General features: G+C 41.8%; 1 protein-coding gene across 1 annotated transcript in view; it reads right to left on the bottom strand.

Moving 5' to 3' along the window:
• Positions 1-5423: 5423 nt before the first annotated feature.
• Positions 5424-19644, bottom strand: part of LOC115459107 (eIF-2-alpha kinase activator GCN1-like) — a 51768-nt gene continuing 37547 nt past the window's right edge. The window contains exons 5-6 of the mRNA XM_030188972.1: positions 18232-18450; positions 5424-6578 (exon numbers count right to left, since the gene is read on the bottom strand). Coding sequence (XP_030044832.1) covers positions 6453-6578; positions 18232-18450 — 345 coding nt within the window. The 3' untranslated portion in view covers positions 5424-6452. The remainder of the gene's footprint in view (positions 6579-18231; positions 18451-19644) is intronic.

The raw sequence follows: 19644 nt of genomic DNA, 5'->3' as shown, positions 1-19644 counted from the left end.
GGTAAGAGGAAGGTCCAGCATCTATTCCCCCCCCCCCCCCCAAGGCATACCCACAAGGGCGCTTCAGCCACCCCCTCCCCACTTTGGACTTAAGCCCCCTCCAAAATTGCAGCACCAGCTGAATCACAGGCAGCGAGTCCCGAGCCCCACCAGACAAAGAAGTCCACTGTCCAAGCCCCCTATTATGCTGTTTGAGCAGTGCGGAAGTCAGCTGCCAATGCCAGCTCTCCCACACATGCTCAGTTCAAGTACTTTAAAATGGAAAAGCAAGATGAAGGGGGAAAGGGACTTGATATACCGCCTTTTTGTGGTATTTTGCAACTACATTCAAAGTGGTTTACATATATACAGGTACTTATTTTGTACCTGGGGCAATGGAGGGTTAAGTGACTTGCCCAGTCACAAGGAGCTGCAGTGGGAATCAACCCCAGTTCCCCAGGCTACTCCTCAGATAATACCTTTTTATTGGACTAGTCTAACACATTTTTTTATTAGCTTTCAGGGGTCAGGACAGTATACCGCTGTTACGGTATCCACTCCTGACCTGAGGAAGGAAGAGTTAGTCTCTGAAAGCTGGTCAAAAATGTATTAAAACTAGTCTAATATAAAGGTATTACCTTATTTTCCCATTTTGTGTTTTACTTGTATTTATTAACACAGCTACCACATTACTTTATCCTAAATTTAAAATATTTTTTCTACCTTTATTATCTGGCAAATTTTTTTTCTAATTGTATTGGTCCCAGTCTCTGGTTTTTGCTTTCCTTCATCTTCTCTTAACTCTCTTGCCAGGGTTTCCTGTCTACTTGTCATTTTTCTCTCCTCCTTTTTCTTTCAGTTTTTTTCAGTTTATCTTTTCTGCCTCTCTGTCCCGATTTAATTCATTCTTACTATCCAGTCTTTAATTTCCCTCTTTTTACTTCATCTACCTACAGCTTTTCATCTTTCTCTCAGCTTGGTTCTCCCCTGTGCCTTCCTTATTCTCCAGTGTTTCACTAATTCTAACCTCCCTCCCCTTTCTCCATCCTTCTGTCTAACATCTCTCCTCTTTCTCTCACTCCTTCCATTAAGTGTCTCCCCCTTTCTTTTTCTACCTTTCTACCCAGCATCTTCTCTGTCTCTACCCCTTTTCCATCCAGTGCCTCCTCCTTTCTTCGCCCCCATTCAGCATCTACCAACTCTCTCTCTCCCTCCCCCTCCCACTTCCATCTGGTGTCCATTCTCTTATGCTGCTTCTTCCACCGAGCAGCAGTGGAAGCAGTATTCAAGCTGACATCTCATTTCAATATTTGGGAAGCCAAATGACAACTGATATCAAGAAATTATAGATACTGAATATTGATAAACTTTTTAAAATTAATGGATAAATTGAACAGTTGGGCTAATCTTTTCCTCTCTCTCAGTGGTAGAATATGTTTGTTCTGCTAGACTTGGTTCCCAAAATGACTATTTTACAACTTTTTCCTATAAGCATTCCTAAAAATGCTAGTACGCCTATAGCGCACCTTAGTAAACATGTCCCCAAGTGTCTTATAATAATTGGAAGAAGCAAATAAAACAGCATAAAATAGCTGTTAATTAAAAAAGAAAACTTATTTTGATCAAATAATAAATGAAGCTGAAAATTCATCAAACAAATTGCAGAATGTTCCGTTAACGCCTGAATCGCTTCAACTTTCAGCAGAAAATGTAGCTCAATTTTCTCAATCTAAACAATCTAAATTTAATAAAATAATGTACTTTTAATTTAACTTACTACGGACCCTGTTTACTAAGGTGCGCTATCGTTTTTAGTGAGTGCAAAAATTAGCGCACGCTTTGTAGGCGCCCATAGAAATATTGTGCGCACCTACACAGCACGTGCTAAAGCACTAATGCGCCTCTAGCGTGGCTTAGTAAACGGGGCTGGAGGGAATACCAGGTGATAGGCTCTGGGACAAATTTGACCTAGGGGCTCATTTTCAAAAGAGAAAAACATGTAAAAAGTGGCATAAAGCAGCATTTGGACATTTTTCTAACAAAAACGTCCAAATCAGTATTTTTGAAACCTGTTTTGCAGCTGTTTATCTATGCAAATTTGTTTGCAGTTGGTCAAAGTCACAAGGGGGCATGTCAGGGGCAGGATTAGGGCATTCCTAACACTGGAATTTTTACAGTTATAATGGAACAAAATGGAAACATCTAGGGCTGAAACTAACTTTTTGATCTAGACCTGTTTTTAGAACAAATAAGGCACATAAAGGTGCCCTAAATTACCAGATAACCCCTGGAGGGAATCAGGGATGACATCTTGTGTTTTCATATGGCATTTTGTATATATAAATATTTTATTTACAATACATTTATGCTTTAGATATTGAAGCTCTGAGGCAGGCACAATTTGCTGAAACACAGTCTTGTCAGGTCATCATTTAAAATTAATTGTTGTGATTCCACACATTTCATCTTGGCTGGTTCCATTTCTTGCTTCTCTGTTCCCCTCCATGATGCAGGCCAAGCTGATGGCTGCATGATATTCAGGGGAGATGCACAAAGCTTACTTTGCTTGCAGTGTTTGCTTTAGACTGGCCCTAGCTGGTCTAAAGCAAACATTATTTAGCATCTCATGCACAAAGGGGTTCTGGTGGCTTTAACCGTTTGCTGTAGCAGCTACTGATAATTCAATGCAAATATATTACAACGAGCCTATCAGTATTAAAATGAGCATTCCATGCAATGTACAGAAAGGGGTGCATACCTTTAATGTGCAAAATTTTCTGGCAGGTGAGGAGCTCTCCTTGTGTGACCGATCACACGCCACATTCTCTATGGGCTTTCTGCCTTTTGCACGTGAGCTCCGTGTGCTTCGGTACTTCTTTCTAGGACATGTAGCTTTTCTTTTTCTTCTTGTTTTTGTTTCCCGTTTCTCCCCCTCTCCAGCCTAGACACAGGCAGAAAGTGAATCCCCAGATTTGGCAAAGGATCTCAGCCCACTGGCAGAGCATGCAGCAGTGATTCCTGGGCATGCGCAGAACATGGACACTTACCGAGAGACTGGCGTTTTCCCTCGCAGAATTTCCGTGCATCTACTACTTACTACTTATCATTTCTATAGCGCTACTAGACATACACAGCATCTAATTTTCATGCGATTCCCTTTTGTTCATCGGTTGCTGTTTACGGATAAGTAGGTTCAACAGCGGCTGTCGTATTTAACGATGACCTTTGAGCATCGGGCCTATATGCTGAAAGGTCACCGTTAAATATGGCAGCCACTGTTGAACCTGCTGATTTGTAAACAATGCACAAAAGGAGTCGCACGCAAATTAGATGCATAGAAATTCTGCGAGGGAATGTGCCTAAGGCATGCGCAGAACAGTCTCAAGTGTCCATGTTCTGTGCATGCCCAGGAATCGCTGCCGCATGCTCTACCAGTGGGCTCAGATCCTGCCTGTGCCAAATCCGGAGATTCACTTTCTGCCTGTGCCTAAGCTGGAAAGGGGAAGAAAGGGGAAAAAAAAACAGGGGAAGAAAAAGAAAAGCCATATGAAGCCCCATGTCCTGGAGCTCATGTGTAAAAAGCAGAAAGCCCATAGAGAATGTGAAGCATGACAGAGATGAAAAGAACCCCTCACAGTCCTGGGATCAGTCACACAAAGAGAACTCCTGACCTGCCAGAAACTTTTGCACATTAAAAAGGTATGTACTCCTTTCTGTGTATTGCACGGAATGCTCACTTTAATACCGATGAACTCATTGTAATATATTTGCATTGGATTATCAGTAGCTGCTACAGCGAATGGTTAAAGTCACACAGAACCCCTTTTGTGCATTAGACACTAAATAATGTTTCCTTTATTTATTACAACTGGTCTAAAGCAAATGTTGCAAGCGCATCTCCCCCTCAGTCCTTTTGGTCATTCGGTCTTAGCTGAGGAACTCCTCACCAATTATCTAAGATTAAATTTTAAGAAGCAACTGAAGGCTTTTTTATTTGTTCAAGCTTTTAGGTCAGAATAGGAAATAAGGAAATAGGACTGATTATTTTATTGTATTTTAATGATGATTAATGGATGAATAGTTTGTTTGCTCTGCTTTATATATGTACTGTTGAAATCTGCCTAGAATATGTACAGAATGGAATACAATAAATTAATTAAAAATGAAATGAAATTTCATAACCATATATTCCTTCCTTCAAACATATTCAAAATTGAATACTCAGAGAAAGAGTTAAATTTCTGCACAGCATATTTCCTATCAACAAAAGGCGTCTAATATCTATATACAGAAAAACAACTGACAGATGCAGTTACTTCACAGTTCCAGTTTCCACCTTTCATATACAACAAAGATTATTATACACAGCCAGACCACACATAATACCATACACTCTCTGACCCAAGAGATAGGAAGGAATACCCCAACAACTGCAAAATCATCCACAGGAAGAATGAGTTTTCCCTTAAAGCACCCAGGGAAACCTATTTATTTCCATCCTTAAAGAAATGAGTAACCAAACTTACTGTAGTACAAACACAAGAAAAGTTTAATTTAATCACAGAACGAATCTCCTTTATAACAACATACAATTCAGAGCTGGTAAAACCGGAAAAAAAAAACAGAACATCTAAAGCCACTACTCTTAAGAGGATAAGTAACAAAGAAATACAGTATACTGTAGACACCGTATAATGTGCACATTGGAGTCCAAGATAACTGGCTACACTGACTGAACATTATATGAAATCTACAGTGTATTCACAGTACTGCCATGCACAAAAGGAGAAGCTTGCAAAGATTACCAGGAACACAAGAAAGTATAACTTCAAATGATGACAGAAGTTTCCATGACTCCATCAGAGAAAATTACCAATGACATGCTAAAGAACAGCCCAGGGAAGGCATCAGCATGGATCCCAACCCTCCACTACTACTGAAGAGCGAGTTGGAGGAGGCAATGCCATAGACCTCAATCACTATTGGCATAAGGAGGAGGAGGAAACCTGGAGCTGCACCAATGAGAAAGAGTGTTAAAACAAAAGGGAAAGGGGTGGAGGGGGAAGAAAGTCAAAGGGAAGGTGGTGAAAGTTAGGAAAGAGAAGGGTACCAAAACAATCCCTCCAGCAATCTGAACCCACTCCCCACATATTCACTCTCACTTCCCTGCAATGCTCATTCAACTTCTCTAGCACTTAGTACACCCCCACCACTCAAATTTCCCATCCATCCCAACCTAATCTGACTCCGCCAATATCTCCTCATCCACTCACTGAATCCTTCCCACACACTCTCTTACTTATACCTCCTACTGCTGATCACCCTCATTCACTCAGCCCTGCTGCCCACTCATAACCACCACACACTCACTCACTGAACCCCTTGTCATGCTTCACCAGTCACTGATCCCTCCCTGCTACTCAACCCCATTATGCATCCACTCATTAACTGAATTCTCCTGCTATTCTTAATCCATCATTCATCCACTTACTCACTGAACCATCCACCACTCTAACTCTATTATTGAATTACTCGCTGAACCCCTTCTCCCACCACTCTTCCCTCCACCTTTCACCTCATAACCCCACCATTCATCTACTCACTTTTTCACACATCCTCAACAAGCAGTCTCAGCCAAATATACCTTTGTGCAATGTTTAGAGCATGCATTTTTCAACTAGTATATGTTTTTGTTAACCTTTATTTCTGTGCATTCAAGTGGACTGACACTGAAACCATGTTCCTCTTCCCTTAGATATAGAATGATGATTAATTTACAATTGTCTGTACTACTGTGTAAATACAATATCCACTGCAGCTGTCAGTATACGTGCCATTCAACAGAGGCGCTCCTGTGCCAGCTAAAATGCAACTAATAGAATCCAGACCATTTTTCACATCTTTTCTGAAAGGGGTTTAATTGTGTTGAGTTTATCAAGAAAATAATTCTAAGAGGATAAAATTAAATCTATTCTTAACATTCCTTCCTTTAATGGTTGTCATACTTTTAATTCCCCTACTCTTGGGTTTGGAATTTCTAAATTTGTTTAAAGTTTCAAAATTGTAGACAAGCGAGTGAAGCCCAAAACACATTAATAATCATCAACTGGAAAACAAAGATTAAGTTCACCGTCACACAAGGAGCTGTAAAATGCTGACAAAATCAAAAGTTCTAAAAGTTTTATAGTTCCATTATAGGGAAAAGTCACTCCCAGGCATTGGTTCAGCTACCAGGAAATCAGGCTACAGCTTTTATCTGCTCCCATTTAAAAAAAATGTCATGCTTCAATGTTTCAACCTAGTAAGGGCATAAGGCCTCTTTTTGGGTACTGTTTGATAACAAAATATCTTCTGGGAAGTTTTTTTTATGGTCAGTGCCTTTCGCCATGAACTTATTTTCAAAAATGAAAACAATTGTGAGTTGAAATGCTGATACAGTAAAGTTGGCTAATAATCCATTATGTTCTTTGCTGTCATGTCAGGATTGTGCCATCAATCATTTCACTGGAATCAGCTTGGCTAGCAAGTTTCTTCAGAGAACGGCGGCAGCTTTCATTCAAAAGCTCAATGCTAGCACCATCGAGGATCTTGCAGACCGCCTAAGGAAAAAGAAAAGGGATACCAGTTAAAACCAAAAAGCTCTTTTCTTTACTCTAGAACCTCTACATCCAGTCCAATAAAGGGTATCATGGAAAACTATTACAACACAATTCTATATGCTTAATATTTACATTTTATTCACAAACCTAATGGATGTGTACTACATACAAATAAAAATCCTGAACACCATAAAGAAAAGCAGGTTTCTGTTGCTCTTGGGTTTGTTTGTTTTTTTGTTTGTGGTGTTTTCAATTGCTATTTATTTATTTATTTTTAACTTTGAAGTTATTTCATTGTTGGTGGTCTTGGTCCCGTGAAGCAAACTGCAGCCTACTCTCAGGTTTTTCCTAGATATGTCTGGTCAAAAGCAGATATTCAGCCTCTTGTGTTTTCATATTCAAATATTTATTTGTCAAGGTCCAAATAAAGATAGTCACTGTGAGCAGAAAGTGGAGCTGGCTTAAACTTTCCCAACCCACAAATAGTTATTTACCAAAATAAGTGGCTTTTTTTTTTTTTACACCTTAAGGTCTCCACCCTTAAATATATTTACATAGCTGCTACTTCCAATGGAAAAAATGATCACATCTGGCAGGAAGTATGATGAAAGCTGCTATTGCTGCTCTTTTTCAGGATCCTTGTGCCCGAGTCCCATAGCATCAGTGGGAAGCTTCACCCCTTTTGCCAGTGATTCCAGAGGTCTGGCCTATCAATATCTGCTGCCTATCTAGTTGAAGGGCCACCACTGGCAAATTGTGTAAGGCTCAAGCAGAAGGTTGACCATCCTGGGGATAGGTGTTCTGGATCTTCATTTTACATAGAACATTGTGACTGGAAATGAGACTTCCAGGTCAGGACATTCTCAATTCCAGTAGTATTTTAGAAAAGAATCTACTAACACAAAACCTCTTTTTAAAATATACTCATTGAATCTGTTGCTTTCATTTGCAGTTTTCATTGTAATCTTATATAACATTAAAGATGATGCCTGAATAAAAATATACACATTGAAAAAATGAATGACATAAATCTGGCAGCTTCCACATGAACAAGCAATTTCATAACCTCCAAATGTGGCTGCTCTATTTTACAAACCTAGATATAAGTAGTGAAGCTACAATATCTACTTGGTTTAATTTTGGAGATGGAAATAAACTACATGGAATCAAGAAGAAAGATCCAATAATCCCTCAGGTATGACCCTGGTCAAAACAAGCATTTTTGAAAACATATGCATGCTTTGAGCTGGTCTTAAAACCATACATGGAAATTTTTCCCCTTCCTTGTCACTTGCAGCAGATGAATCCAGGAACTAGAGGGTTAAGTCCGCCTACCAGCAGGTGGAGATAGAGATAAACAAACTAAAGGCAGTGATGCCAGAAAGCCAGCTCCTTCCTCAGTTAGTATGTCTCTATCTCAGCAGGTGGTGGACGGCTTTTTCTCCAGCTCCTGGGCCCAAGGCCTCTAAGGGTCCTCGTGGGCCGGTGGCCACTTTGAGATGGGGGTGGCGGACTGGTGGTGTCCCCTTTGGCAGCATACGCAGTTGCTGGGTCCCTGTTGCACCTCAAATTCCCTCTGAATAGGCTTTTGCTGTTCCTTTCCTTCCCTGTTTATTTCTGCCTCCTCACTGAAAAAAAAAAGAGAGAGAGAACCATAGAATTTATTTAAAAGAGAAACACAGGGAAGTACGTTTTTGCGGAGAGCAGGTTTGTGTTACTGCTGTCCAAGTCCTGTTTTCTGTTGCCTGCTTGTCTAAGCATTCCTCGAAGTGGAGTCGGAGAGTTTTTTTTCTTCGGCTCAGCAGTCAGTTCCCGCGCTTTCCCGGTCCGGGGTAAGTCCTGCTGGGTTCCTGTTCAGGGACGGGCGATGGCAGCAGAAGCGGAAAAACGCTATTCCTGATGCGGGAAACAGCGTTTGGCGGTGGGCCTTTGAAGTGCGGGGTGCGCTGATTTGGTGGGACTCGACGAAGCGGTGCCCCCCCCCCGAGAGTGTGCTTTCCCGCCCAAAGCCTGGCGATTCTTGCGCCATTTTGCGATTGGTCGCGGAGCCGGCTCCAGAGTGTGAACCTAGTATTATTAGTAACTATCGCCCTGTTGCTACAATCCCATTGGTTGTCAAAACCATGGAAAGCTTGGTGAATTCTCAGCTCTCCGATTATTTGGACAAATTCTCGATTCTTCATGCCTCCCAATCTGGATTCCAGCCCCACCACAGTACCGAGACAGTACTGGTTACCTTCCTGTCCAACTTTAGAAAGGAACTGTCTTTTGGAACTAACATCTTGCTTCTTCAATTTGATATGTCAAGCGAGTTCGACATGGTTGACCACAATCTCCTCCTTATGCTACTAGCTGAAAATGGTGTTGGAGGTACTGTCTTGGATTGGTTTAGGGAATTTCTGTCTTGCCGACCCTATCGGGTCAAAGTCCAGTCCTCTATTTCGCCATCTTGGAGATCTCACCGTGGGGTTCCTCAAGACTCTCCCCTTTCGCCTACCCTGTTCAACACATGATGTCTCCTCTAGCAACGGCCCTTCACAACCATGGCCTGAATCCCTACATCTATGCTGACAATGTGACCATCTACATCCCCTTTCGTTCTTTCTTGGCCGAAATCTCAGCAGAAATTCAAAACAGCCTCCCCATCATGGTCAACTGGACTAACACATTTAAGTTTAAGCTTAATCAGGAAAAAACGCAGTGCCTCATCCTCTCCTCCCAGTTCAAAAAGTCTATACCGGGCGCGGTTACTTCACAGAACTTCACCATTCCTGTCGCAGCAAGTTTGAAACTCCTTGGGGTCATTCTGGATCCCCATTTGACTCTTGAACTTCAAGTATTGTCTGTTACGAAGCGAATGTTCCTTTCCATGAGGTCCCTCAAGCGTATCAAGCAGTTCCTACCATTCAACCTATTCAGGACACTAATCCATTCCCTCGTCTTGAGCCACTTCGACTACTGCAATGGAATTTACACCGGCTGCAAAGAACACGCCCTTAAGAAACTCCAGACAGCGCAGAACACGGCGGCGAGGCTGCTATTTGGCAAATCGTGGTTTGAGGCAGCAAAGCCCCTTCATGAGAAGCTCCACTGGCTCCCGATCAAACGCATTGAATTCAAGGTCTGTGCTCTAACCCACAAGATTGTATAAGGGGACGCTGCAGCCTATATGTTCAGGGTAGGCCTTGATTATTCACATGTAATTTAAATAGATTCCTATGTGAAATATGAAACGAAGGCTTGGAACACATGGTAAGAGTTTTGCTTACTCTTCCTAGCCAATATATGGAGTGTATTTCCTCTCATATTCTTTTATTTCTCTTTTAATAATGTAATATTGTAAACCACTGTGACAGTATTACCAAATGGTGGTATACCAAGTTTTAATAAACTGTAAAACTAATAGTACATAGCTGAATATTGCACTGTGATAGTGTTGCTAGCAGACAGGCTGGGAGCCCTCACAGACATAGTCATGATGTGGTGTAAATCAAAAGGAAAAACTTTATTGTTATACAAACTGTCACGTCTCTGGTCGTGACCACCCTCAGACTTACCTTATTTCTGAGGGTCAGCATCTATGCTGGCTTCTGTCTGTTTCTGTGTTAGTGCTGTCTCTGTGTGCTGATTGCTTCACTAGACCTCACCTGTGTGGGCTATGCCTCTCTGAGGAGCCAGCATCTAAGATGGCTCCCGCTTGTTTTATGCCAGCTTCCAAGATGGCTCCTGCCAGTTCTTCCTATGTGTTCCAAGCCTCTCCTTGGTGTGAGTGTGTTCCCTGCTCCTGTCCTGCAGTAGGTGACATCATCAGTGAGAGCATTCATAAGGAAGTGCTGTGCTTGCATTCAGGGCATTTGCATAGTAAGTGTTATGCCATGAGGTTAGTGAGAGCACTGTTGTGCTGCTACTTAGCCTTTCTCTGGGACTCTTGCCCATCTGCTTGTGTCTGTGGACTGCCAGTCCTTCTGTGTGGGCGCTGCCCGTCCTTCTGCTTTGTGTCTGTGGACTGCTAGTCCTTCCGTGTGGGCGCTGCCCTTCTGCTTTGTGTCTGTGGACTGCTAATCCTTCCGTGTGGGCTTTTGCCCTTCTGCTTTGTGTCTGTGGACTGCTAGTCCTTCCGTGTGGGCTTTTGCCCTTCTGCTTTGTGTCTGTGGACTGCTAGTCCTTCCATGTGGGCTTTTGCCCTTCTGTTTTGTGTCTGTGGACTACTAGTCCTTCCTTTGCCTGGCTCTGCGTTTGGAGTCTGAAGCTTCAGCCATTTTCTCTCTGTGTTTGGAGCAGCTGAAGCTTCAGCCCTGACTCTGTTATCCCTGGTTTATTCCTCTGCCTGCTGCCTGCCCAAAGACTCTGTTTGCTCCTGGTTTATTCTATTGTCCACTGCCTGCCTAAAGACCCTGCCTTATCCTGCAAGTCCTGCCGGCCACCCGCACTCCGGAGCTCAACTCCGGAGGAACGGTGGCCAAGTGCAGGTGAAGTTGTTCCTGTTCTGCCTGTTCTAGTTGCCTGCCTCAGTACTACTACAGTCCAGAGTTCCAGTCCTGCTCTTCTGTGAATCCAGTTCCAGGGTGGTCTTGCCTGCCGCTGCCGCTCCTCGGCAGTGGCCCAAGGGCTCACGTATTCCGGTCCTGCCTCGAGAACCCGACAGAATGCAAAGGCCCCGACACAAACAAACATATAGCAGTCTGTTTCTATCACAGATTCAAGCTTTGCGTAGCAACAGTCACATAAACAATGGTTTCTCCTCTCTTCATCAGTCTTCTCTAATCAAGCTTCTACAGCACAGTTCAAGTCACTCATGCAGAGGTCTACTTATGACACTCAGGTCCAAGTCTTCACAAATGAAGAAATTAACTCTTTACCTTTGCAGTCTTCTATTCCTTTTCTTGTAACCCGTGGGTGGTTATTCTTTACCTCAGGTGCAAACCTTGAAAACAGGGCTTCTCTCCTTGCTTCCCTGGGTCTCCCCCACAGGTACTGCTACTACTACTACTTATCATTTGCCTAGCCAAAGCTCTGTGAGGGATCCATCAATTGGAGCCTCTCTCCAGGAGACCCCTGTACTTGGGGTCTCGCTCTTATGGACCTCTTCCCCTTGGGGCCTCTCTGATACACTTTGCTCCAGGGCATTTAACCACTTCCCAGCTGGAGCTCCAACCCTCTGACTCAGCGTCTGGCATGGCAGGTTATCGCCACCTGCTGTAAGGTGGCTAAACAGCAACCTCAGTGAGGGAGTACTCCTAGGGAAACCTGCTGCTATACCCTCACTCCCTCACATACACAATCAGATAACATGAAAATTATTGTGCTCTAAAATGGAATAAAAAAACATTTATGCACACATGCAAAATATTTACAAAATGAAATTGAACAAAAAGCATGTCCCATTTGAAAATAAGCAGCTTACTTAGTATCCTAGACTGAGATGTTCATCATTATTTGACAACCAGTTTTTTTGTGATTGACATGCAACTCATTTTATGTAACAGCCAAGCTGATATCAAGTTAGAAATAATCTCTTCTTTGCTCACCTGAACAGAAAAAAAATGAAGATATTCTCAACAGACTCATACTGCAGAAGACAGCTATATGCTGTGGAGGGGCATTTTCGATAGGACGTCTAAATCTGATTTTAGACTTTTGTGGACAACATGCAAAAATACAGTAGTGAAAAAGGCTATTTTAAAGCCAGAAAAATGTCCAACTTCTTGTTTCGAAAATGGCCATTGGCTAGTTTTGGACCATTTTCGAAAAAAGAAAAGAAAAAAGTCCAAAAGAAAAATGCACAAAAACAAGCCGTTGGCCAGCATCCTAAACAGACTGGCCACACAGAAATCCCAGCAGAGAAGTGGGGTATCCTAAGAGTCACTGAGGTTGACTTCACATAAAAGGTCCCAGGTACACATCTCACCATTACCCACTTATAATGCATGGTGAGCCCTCCAAAACCCACCAAAAACCTACTGTACACCACTACAATAGTCCTTATGCCTGCAGGTGCCACCTTTATTTGGATTTATTTACTATATGTAAGTACAGTAGGTTTTTGGTGGATTTTTGAGCACACGTTCCACCACAGATACACTCTAGCAGGCACTGAAGGATCTAGTTTAGTCTCCCACTGAGGATGTGTCTCTAGGAGATCCCGCCCAGGAAGGAAGAGTTATGATGGCTGTTGTAGTTGGTGATTGGATTATTAGTCATGTAGATAGCTGGGTGGTGGTGGATGTGAGGATTGCCTGGTCATTTGCCTGCCTGCTGCGGTGACGGACCTCGCACGTCACCTAGATAGGATTTTAGATAGTGCTGGGGAGGAGCCGGCTATCTTGGTACATGTGGGTACCAATGACATAAGAAAATATGGGAGAGAGGTTCTGGAAGCCAAATTTAGGCTCTTAGGTAGAAAGCTCAAATCTAGAACCTCTAGGGTAGCGTTTTCTGAAGTGCTACCCGTTCCACACGCAGGGCCCAAGAGACAGGCAGAGCTCCGTAGTCTCAATGCATGGATTAGACAATGGGGTAGGGAGGAGGGCTTTAGATTTGTTAGGAACTGGGCAACATTCTGGGGAAGGGGGAGCCTATTCCAAAAGGATGGGCTCCACCTTAACCAGGTTGGGACTAGGCTTCTGGCGTCGGCATTTAAAAAGGAGATAGAGCAGCTTTTAAACTAGAAACTGGGGGAAGGCCGACAATCGCTCAAAAGTGCATGGTTCAGGGTAAGGTATCTTTCAAAGATATCACCAAAACAGGGAAGATAGGGTATCCTTATAGTGAGGTTTCAAAAGAGGCCATAGTAGATCAGGTGTCCTTAAATAAAAATAAAAATCATACAAAAGATTGCAAATTAACACTGTCAAGTACTGAGAATGATGTAAATAGGAACAATAAACATAGTTTGAAATGTCTATATGCGAATGCCAGAAGCCTAAGAAATAAGATGGGAGAGTTAGAATATATTGCACTAAATGAAAAATTAGATATAATAGGCGTCTCTGAGACCTGGTGGAAGGAGGATAACCAGTGGGATACTGTCATAACGGGGTACAAATTATATCGTAGTGATAGGGTGGATTGAATTGGTGGAGGGTGGAGGAAAGCTTTGAATCAAATAGATTGAAAATTTTGCAGGAAACAAAACACATCTTGGATCACTGTGGATTGAAATTCCATGTGTAAAGGACAAAAGGTTAGTGATAGGAGTGTACTACTGTCCGCCTGGCCAGGATGAACAGAAGGATGCAGAAATGTTAAAGGAAATTAGGGACGCAAACAAACTGGGCAACACGATAATAATGGGGTGATTTCAATTACCCTAATATTGACTGGGTAAATGTAACATCAGGGCACGCTAGGGAGGTAAAATTCCTTGACAAAATCAAGGACTGCTTTATGGAGCAGCTGGTACAGGAGCTGACGAGAGAAGAAAAGATTCTTGACCTAGTCCTTAGTGGAGTGCATGATCTGGTGTGGGAGGTAATGGTTGCTGGGGCCACTTGATAACAGTGATCATAATATGATCAGATTTGATATTAGCTTTGAAGTAAGTATACACAGAAAATCAAATATGTTAGTGTTTAACTTTAAAAAAGGAGAATATGATAAAATGAGAAGAACAGTGGAAAAAAAAAGAAGCGGCTGCGAGGGTCAAAACTTTACATCAGGCATGGATGCTGTTCAAAAACAACATCCTGGAAGCCCAGGCCAAATATATTCCACGTATTAAAAAAGGACGAAGACCAAACGACAGCCGGCATGATTAAAAAGTGAGGTGAAGGAAGCTATTAGAGCTAAAAGAAAATCCTTCAGAAAATGGAAGAAGGAACCAACTGAAAATAAAAGAAACAGCATAAGGAATGTCAAGTCAAATGCAAAGCCCTGATAAGGAAGGCAAAGAAGGACTTTGAAAAAAAGACTGCGTTGGAAGCAAAAACACATAGTAAAAAAAATTTTTTTTAGGTATATTAAAAGCAGGAAGCCGTGAAAAGAATCACTTGAACCGCTAGATGACCGAGTAAAAAGGGCGATCAGGGAAGATAAAGCCATAGCAGAGAGATTAAATGAATTCTTTGCTTCGGTCTTCACTGAGGAAGATTTGGGTGAGATACCGGTGCCAGAAATGGTATTCAAAGCTGATGAGTCAGAGAAACTGAATGAATTCTTTATAAACCTGGAGGATGTAATGGGGCAGTTCTACAAACTGAAGAGTAGCAAGTCTCCTGGACCGGATGGTATTCATTCCAGAGTACTGATAGACCTGAAAAATGAACTTGCGGAGCTATTGTTAGTAATATCTAAGTTATCCTTAAAATCGAGCATGGTACCAGAAGATTAGAAGGTGGCCAATGTAATGCCGATTTTTTTAAAAAGGTTCCAGAGGAGATCTGGGAAATTATAGACCGGTGAGTCTTACGTTGGTGCCAGGCAAAATGGTAGAGACTATTATAAAGAACAAAATTACAGAGCATATTCAAAAGCATGGATTAATAAAACAAAGTCCTGAGTGGAGGAGTGGCCTAGTGGTTAGGGTGGTGGACTTTGGTCCTGGGGAACTGAGGAACTGAGTTCGATTCCCGGCACAGGCAGCTCCTTGTGACTCTGGGCAAGTCACTTAACCCTCCACTGCCCGCCGCATTGAGCCTGCCATGAGTGGGAAAGCGCGGGGCACAAATGTAATAAAAATAAAATAAAAATTTAGTGAAGGGAAATCTTGCCTCACCAATCTACTACATTTCTTTGAAGGGGTGAACAAACATGTGGATAAAGGTGAGCCCGTTGAAATTGTGTATCTGGATTTTCAGAAGGCGTTTGACAAAGTACCTCATGAAAGACTCCAGAGGAAATTGGAGAATCATGGGATAGGAGGTTGTGTTCTATTGTGGATTAAAAACTGGTTAAAAGATAGAAAACAGAGAGAAGGGTTAAATGGTCAGTATTCTCAATGGAGACGGGTAGTTAGTGGGGTTCCCCAGAGGTCTGTGCTGGGACTGCTGATTTTTTTTTATTTTTATTTAAAAAAGTCTTTATTAGTATCTTTGGAGAACTACATCTGACAAACATAGCCAACACAAGTAAAGCTAGACAGTAATCAAAGTAAGCAAGGCTGCTTCAAAAAACTCCCAACCAAAGAAAATTCTCCGTAAATATGAAACCACCATGTACTTCAAATATTAATGATTTTTCCCAACCCAAAAACCCCTAATATCCCCTCTGACCAACCCACCTAAAACAAAACAAAACCCTCCAAACCCCCCACCAATCCCCCTACACTAGTTAACAAGTAAGTATCCACTTAAAGAACAGTTGTATAAGAAAGGATGCCAGATAGCCTCCCATTTAGCTAATGTCTTATTATGTTGAGCCCACAATCTCTCCATATCACACACATACCAAAGCTTATTAAGTCACTTAACAATAGAAGGAACCTGCGAGGACTTCCAAGAAGCTGCCAAGGTAACTCTCGCGGTTAACACAGCATAACATACAAACAAAGACTGAGAAGTTGTCAGACCAGGGGGTCTCTTTGGAAAAAGAAAAAACTCAGGAGACCACTTTAGGGGCTTAGATATCCACCTCTGGAGTCTATACTGCACAGATTTCAAGAAGGCACGAATTTTAACACACGTCCACCGCAAATGTCCCATGGTGTCTTCTTGCCCACAACCTCTCCAGCACAATGAAGACACCTGCTGGAACATATGATGTAGGCGAACAGGCGTCAGGTACCACCTATAAAATACTTTGAATGCATTTTCTTTAAAAGGAACAAAAATAGATATCTTTGACAAAGCACATTCCATAGAATTCCACTCATCATCTGTCAATGTCACTCCTAGCTCCCGATGCCAGCGCTCTCGATAATCACCAGAGGACCGAACACGCCGACGTTGAAAAGAATACAAGCAGGTGATCAAACCCTTTGTCCCTTTAGCAGGACCATTGATTTTTAACATATTTATAAATGACCTAGAGATGGGAGTAACTAGTGAGGTAATTACATTTGCTGATGACACAAAGTTATTCAAAGTCGTTAAATCACGGGAGGATTGTGAAAAATTACAAGAGGACCTTACGAGACTGGGCGTCTAAATGGCAGATGACATTTAATGTGAGCAAGTGCAAAGTGATGCATGTGGGAAAGAGGAACCCGAATTATAGCTACATCATGCAAGGTTCCACGTTAGGAGTCACAGACCAAGAAAGGGATCTAGATGTCGTCGTTGATGATACGTTGAAACCTTCTGCTCAGTGTGCTGCTGCAGCTAAGAAAGCAAATTGAATGTTAGGTATTATTAGGAAAGGAATGGAAAACAAAAATGAGGATGTTATAATGCCTTTGTATCGCTCCTTGGTGCGACCGCACCTGGAATATTGTGTTCAATTCTGGTCGACGCATGTCAAAAAAGATATAGTGAGGCATATTTTCAAAGCACTTAGCCTTCCAAAGTTCCATAGGTTTCTATGGCACTTTGGAAGGCTAAGTGCTTTGAAAATATGCCTCATAGTGGAATTAGAAAAGGTGCAGAGAAGGGCGACAAAAATGATAAAGGGGATGGGATGACTTCCCTATGAGGAAAGTCTAAAGCGGCTAGGGTTCTTCAGCTTGGAGAAAAGGCGGCTGAGGGGAGATATGATAGAGGTCTATAAAATAATGAGTGGAGTTGAACGGGTAGAAGTGAAGCGTTTGTTTACGCTTTCCAAAAATACAAGGACTAGGGGGCATGCGATAAAGCTACAATGTAGTAAATTTAAAACGAACTGGAGAAAAGTTTTCTTCACTCAACGTGTAATTAAACTCTGGAATTTGTTACCAGAGAATGTGATAAAGGAGGTTAGATTAGCGGAGTTTAAAAAAGGTTTGGGCGGCTTCCTAAAGAAAAAGTCCATAGACCATTATTAAATGGACTTGGGGAAAATCCACTATTTCTGGGACAAGCAGTATAAAATGTTTTGTACTTTTTTGGAATCTTGCCAGGTATTTGTGACCTGGATTGGCCACTGTTGGAAACAGGATGCTGAGCATGATGGACCTTTGGCAGTATGGCAACATTTATGTACTTATGCACAAGTGTACCAGTTAGAGTGGGATATGGGTCTGGATCCCCTTCTCTATAGTCCAATGCACTGACCATTAGGCTACTCCAGGGACCTGCTTGCTGCTCTAATAGGACTGGCCATAACATTTGAAGCTGTCGTAGAGACTGGTATATACTGTTTCTTTCACATCTTTAGGGGAAGGGAAGGGGTCAGTGACCACTGGGGATGGGGTGGGTGGTTCATGCCTTAATCCCTCCAGGGGTCATATGGAGGCATATTTTCAAAGCACTTAGCCTTCCAAAGTTCCATAGAAACCTATGGAACTTTGGAAGGCTAAGTGCTTTGAAAATATGCCGTCATCTAGGGCACTTTTTGTGACTTAGTCGTGATTGAAACAGGTCTAGACCAAACCGTCTAACTTTTAGCCCCAGACGTTTTTGTTTTGTTCCATTATTCCTTGTGATTTGGATGCACTGCATAGAAAACTGTCTTAAAAATTGGTTTCATAAATAGTGATGTGGACATTTTGATAAACAAAACAGTCATCTGCCACTTTGTGCTGCTTTTTCTGTTTTGAAAATAAGCCCCTTAGTAAACAGCAAAATAGTCATTCGATGCTTACCTGAAGAACACTTTCACCTTCCCTCATCTTTAGAAGGTTAACGATGGCCTGGTCACTGTAAGCCCTCACACTGGTGTTTTTATCTTTTGTGTTGTCCAGAAGTGTTTTCAGAATTGGTTTGATTATTTGGGGATCCAGAGGAGGGAGGGGTTCTTTATTTGCCCACCAGATCATCTTTTCTGCTATCAATTTTATATCACTGGAAGGGTTTTGTAGACACTGTAAAAGTCAGAATAGTCATTCATAAGTTTATTTATATTTTTAACAGATATGAACATGTGAAGAAAACAAAAAAAAACAGTGATTTCACGCATCTGTAGCCATGGCCAGATTAAGGTATAGGCAAAACATTATTATTTATTGTAAACCACTTAGATTTTTAATAGGAAGAGTGGCATATCAAATAATATGATGATAATAATAATAATAAAAAAGACTGCCAATCACAATCTGTTAAACAAATCCCTAAAGACTTATCTATGTGATTGATCTTACTCCTCTGCTGCTTAACTTCTTGCCGTCCCTCATTCGTTTCTCCTGTTGTTTCCCTCCCTCCCCTTCTTGTACCTTATTCTCTGTTTTGAACTAGATTTACTATGATCTTTTCATAACATGTTGTAAACCACATAGAGCCTCCATAGTGGGAATATGTGGGATATAAATGTTCTCAATAAATAAATAAATAAATAAATATATATATATATATATATATATATATATATATATATATATATATATATATATATATACACTCCCAAAACCTGAAAACTATCTATCTACTTTAGGACCCAAAAGTTAGAGGAGGCCCTCTCAGATATGCTTAAGACTCAAGCAGCTAGAATTGCCAGCTGTCTTGATTTTTCAGGACTTTATTTATTCGCCTAGCTACTTCAGCTAAAAGTGAACTCTAGAAGGGTGTAATACATCCAGCTGAAGTGGCTGGCTATATTACAGATTTTACCTCTCTATAGTTCTCCAGCCCTTCCCTCCAGTGGCGTAGGCATGGAGAGCCTTGGGGGCCTGGGGCCCCTAAGGTCCACTGGTTTGGCTGGCGGGGGTCTCCAAGCAGCTTTCCTGCAGCGATATTTGCCACCGTGCTGCCTGCCCTGCTTTCTCCCTCCCCTGTGTGAATGCTCATTTTTAATGAAATTGAGCATGTGCAAGCTTTGCTTTCATAGTGGCCTAGAATTTTTGATGTCTTTTTGCTGTCTCATTTTGGATGGAATCCTACTTTTTATGCTAAACCCCTCAAAAGACTGAACATTTATTTTAATTTTTTATAAACTGCCTTCCCGAAGTTCATAGTTTACCCAAAATGGTGTACAAGTACAAGATGGGAAATACAATATATAATACTATTGGGACATTTAATGTTTTGGGTACGGAGGTGTGACTTCGGAGAACGGGAGAAGT

This window comes from Microcaecilia unicolor, unplaced genomic scaffold (genome assembly GCF_901765095.1).
Source record: "Microcaecilia unicolor unplaced genomic scaffold, aMicUni1.1, whole genome shotgun sequence".
Classification (NCBI taxonomy): Eukaryota; Metazoa; Chordata; class Amphibia; order Gymnophiona; family Siphonopidae; genus Microcaecilia; species Microcaecilia unicolor.
The sequence above is the reverse complement of the archived record's forward strand: the minus strand, read 5'-3'. Positions and strand labels throughout refer to the sequence as shown.